This window comes from Sesamum indicum, linkage group LG1 (assembly GCF_000512975.1).
Source record: "Sesamum indicum cultivar Zhongzhi No. 13 linkage group LG1, S_indicum_v1.0, whole genome shotgun sequence".
Classification (NCBI taxonomy): domain Eukaryota; kingdom Viridiplantae; phylum Streptophyta; class Magnoliopsida; order Lamiales; family Pedaliaceae; genus Sesamum; species Sesamum indicum.
The window spans coordinates 15,080,253-15,081,736 of record NC_026145.1 but is presented as its reverse complement, the minus strand read 5'-3'; the positions used below and the strand labels follow the sequence as shown (position 1 = coordinate 15,081,736).

Sequence of the window (1,484 nt, the reverse complement as noted above, 5' to 3'; positions counted from 1 at the left end):
TAAAATTAAATACTCTCATTTCTGGTCATTAAGGAAAAAAAAAAGAGCCATTTAATTGGGTTTGACAAAGTATATACATTTGTCATATAATTAGTGTATAATTTAGAAAAAATAACATATTATATAACAAGTGCGATACACTTGCCATATAATTAGTGCATAATTCAGAAAAAATGACACATCACGTAGCAAGTATATTTATGCTTGTTATGTGATTAATTTGATTCAACTAAACTTGATTTATGTGGAAAAAACGAAAATTCTTAACTGTGAGCATAATAATTTCAAGCGTAAGGGAGCAAATCATACAAGAAAATTTTGGGAGAAATATTACACCGAAAAAACTAGGGATTGAAAGACATAATATACACAATAAAGCATGGACGTATTTAATTAAAACGCCATCGTCATATGCTAAACCTACAAACTTCACATCGACATAAACATGTATTCAACGCGAAGTGACTAACCATTCATATTTGAACTAATTAACAACAAAAATCAACGACCGCAATGATCTGATCAACTGAGCAGAGGAAACCAGCGTTCTCGGAAATCCGACTGGTATGAAATCATGAAGAAGAGGAGCACAAGCAGGAGTCCAACTCCCCAGGGGGTGCCGCCGGCGCGGTGGAGGGAGTCCTGCTCCGGCAAGGGGATGAAGAAGAAGGAGGACTTCTCCAAGGTGGAAAGCAAGTGGACGGCGAGGAGGAGTAGGAGAGGGGATACCATGAGGATGAGCTTAATCTGATCGAACAGGCCCTCGAAGATGGATTCGTAGTTGATGTACCAGGTGATGGCTACGAAGGTGAAGAGAATGAAGAGAAAGAAGCAGAGGTGGAGAGGCATAGGCGACGGGCTGTTTGACATGGCGAGAACTCGGAGTTTTGATGAGGAAATTATAGACAGATATATGGTTGTGATTTGTGGAGTGGACTGATTCTGAGTGGTCAGGGTTTTGGCTTCCCTTTATATAGAGGAGTTGGAGTGGGAGCGGAAATCTGAGTTCATCCTATTTGAATTAATTATATGACAAATATATTTAGTATATAATTTAAAAAAATAAGACATATCATACTTGCTCTATATTTGATTTAGTTCGATAAAATTTAATTTATGTAAAAAAAAAATTTCTTATTTAGATAAGAATTTATTAAGATGGGATGAAATTTTTTACTCAAATCAGGTTTAGTTGAACCAAATTAACTACAGACACTTGTTATGTGATTGATCATTTTATTTAAATCATACACCAACAACACCATAAATGTATTATATTTAATATATAATTGATTCAAATATGATCAAATTTAATTTGAGTTGAATTTTAACAATCATAAGCTTTTGGTGCTTCTCTTGAATAAGTATGCGGTTTTAATGGGAGTGACTGACACAAAAATTTAAAAGGTAAAAAATTAAGATGTTTTTTTCCCTAATTATTATATATAGTGAAAAAGAAAAAGGAAGGAACATGGGGGCGGAGT

The 1,484-nt window shown here is 34.5% G+C and overlaps 1 protein-coding gene across 1 annotated transcript; it reads right to left on the bottom strand.

The window, feature by feature from the left end:
• LOC105168494 lies at window positions 257–960 on the bottom strand. The gene has a single exon (XM_011088600.2). It carries the CDS (start codon window positions 868–870, stop codon window positions 523–525), a length of 348 nt encoding a protein of 115 aa, XP_011086902.1. The 5' UTR covers window positions 871–960; the 3' UTR covers window positions 257–522.

Bases quoted from the DNA above. Each gene is read 5' to 3' on its own strand.
- LOC105168494 (XM_011088600.2), bottom strand. From the start codon at position 870: ATGTCAAACAGCCCGTCGCCTATGCCTCTCCACCTCTGCTTCTTTCTC.